This window comes from Bison bison, unplaced genomic scaffold (genome assembly GCF_000754665.1).
Source record: "Bison bison bison isolate TAMUID 2011002044 unplaced genomic scaffold, Bison_UMD1.0 scf7180017864518, whole genome shotgun sequence".
NCBI lineage: Eukaryota > Metazoa > Chordata > Mammalia > Artiodactyla > Bovidae > Bison > Bison bison.
This window is the reverse complement of record NW_011495071.1, coordinates 8,666,578-8,668,244: the sequence shown is the minus strand read 5'-3', so window position 1 is coordinate 8,668,244 and position 1,667 is coordinate 8,666,578. Positions and strand designations below refer to the sequence as shown.

General features: G+C 62.7%; 1 protein-coding gene across 1 annotated transcript in view; it reads left to right on the top strand.

The window, feature by feature from the left end:
• Positions 1 to 1,667, top strand: part of MCAM (melanoma cell adhesion molecule) — an 11,401-nt gene that overhangs the window by 3,907 nt on the left and 5,827 nt on the right. Inside the window, exons 5-6 of the mRNA XM_010830656.1 lie at positions 500 to 610; positions 1,495 to 1,641. Coding sequence (XP_010828958.1) covers positions 500 to 610; positions 1,495 to 1,641 — 258 coding nt within the window. The remainder of the gene's footprint in view (positions 1 to 499; positions 611 to 1,494; positions 1,642 to 1,667) is intronic.

Here is a 1,667-nt window from a genome sequence, read left to right as displayed (position 1 = left end):
GGGAGACGGGGAGGGGGCTGCTGCCTGGAGCGGGAAGGGGCGGAGTAGAGTCCCTTCGGGCTCTGGGGAGAGCTTTCCTTCAGGTACTTTCTCGGGGGCGGGGGGCGGGGAGCGTGATTGGAACCTTGGCGGGAGGGGCAGCTACAGCGCATCCCCAAATCCTGAATTCCGCGCCCGCCTGTTGCTGGAAAACGCAGCTTTCTTAGCTGGAGGGGTGCACCGACCCCTCCCTCTCCCGCCTGGGCTTCGAGCCAGGCTAGAGGTGAGCGAGAGGGGGAGGAACGGCGGCTCCCGCCCTGCCAGGGCGTTGGCAAAGGCTGGAGCGCCGTGTGGGTCCCCTCGCGCCTACCCGGGTGACGGGGTCACAGGTGGCAGGGACTAGGGATCGTGGAGTCCCAGAGTGCGAGCGCCCCAGACTTGTTACACCTCCCGGAATGGGACCAGATTCAGGTGGGAAAAGGGCCCCTGCACCTCGGAATTTTTCTCTGAAACTGCCTAGGAGCTGGGCGCTCCCGAGCTCACCCTACCCTTGTATGGCCGCAGTGGTGTCGCTCGTTTCTCTTGGCTCTGTTTCCCGAGTTCTAGCCGCTGGCTGGCTGGGAAAGGGGAGGTCTGGGCAATACCCAATGCCATGGCTTCGTGCCCATGCCAACAGTGTCCCTGGGGTACCCTCGGTTGCTGCCTTCAAAACCTTTATGGGGGATGGAGGGGAAAGGGCTGCATGGGGCTCCAGTGCTGCAGAAGGTCCAGCCCCACCCTGCCCCCTTCTTCTAGCGCTGGGGAAACCGAGTCAGGGAGCTGAGGCTTTTGCTCTGGGCTGAAGACCACTCCATCTGCCCTCATTGTATGGGAGCCAGCTCAGGGCAACCACCCAGGCACCCGAGTCCAACCAGATGGTATGGAGTGACATCACCTCCTTGTGGGGCGGGCAGGACACTGGCACCGCTGACGTCACTCTTGCCCACTGCCTGGCCCTTGCCCTGACCCCTGCCCCCGACCCCAGGGATAGATTTTGGCCCCTCCATGACTCTGACCCATCCTGTACTCACAAGACTCCCAGGATGGGGTCCCCTGAGAGTATGGGAATTCACAGAGGTGCTGCTTACGGAGTAGGAGATAGGGGTCTCCTGACCAGGGTTGTCCATTGGGGTCTTATGGGGGGGCGTTGGGGGGCAAAGGGTAGAGTAATGATGTCTTACCCTGGGTGTGGGGACAAAAAGGGCCTGTGTGCCTGGGCCTGGCACATGCCTTGCATTCCCTCACTCTGAGCTCACCCAGGGAGGAGGGGGCCTGGAAGGAAAGGGGCCTTCCTCTTGGCCCACCCTCTGCCAGCCTCATCTGGGAGTTCCTGGCGCTCAGGGTCTCTGCTCTAGTGACCAGAAATGTCCATCCCCAGCTCCCTTGAGCCAGGAGAGGGCCGTTCCCCAGGTTGGGGATCATACAGAGTGGTTGAGGCTTAGAGAGGACAGCGTGCCCTTCGAACCCTCATTGAAGTGGCAGAGAGAACAGCTGCTGCAAGCGGGTGTGAGCGAAGGGCATGGTGAGCAGCTGGAGCTCACTCAGCAGCTGGTGCCCCCCCCGACCCCCCCAGGTGTGCCCGGAGAGGCCGAGCAGCCGGAGCCCGAACTGCTGGAGGTGGAAGTGGGCCACACAGCCCTTCTGAAGTG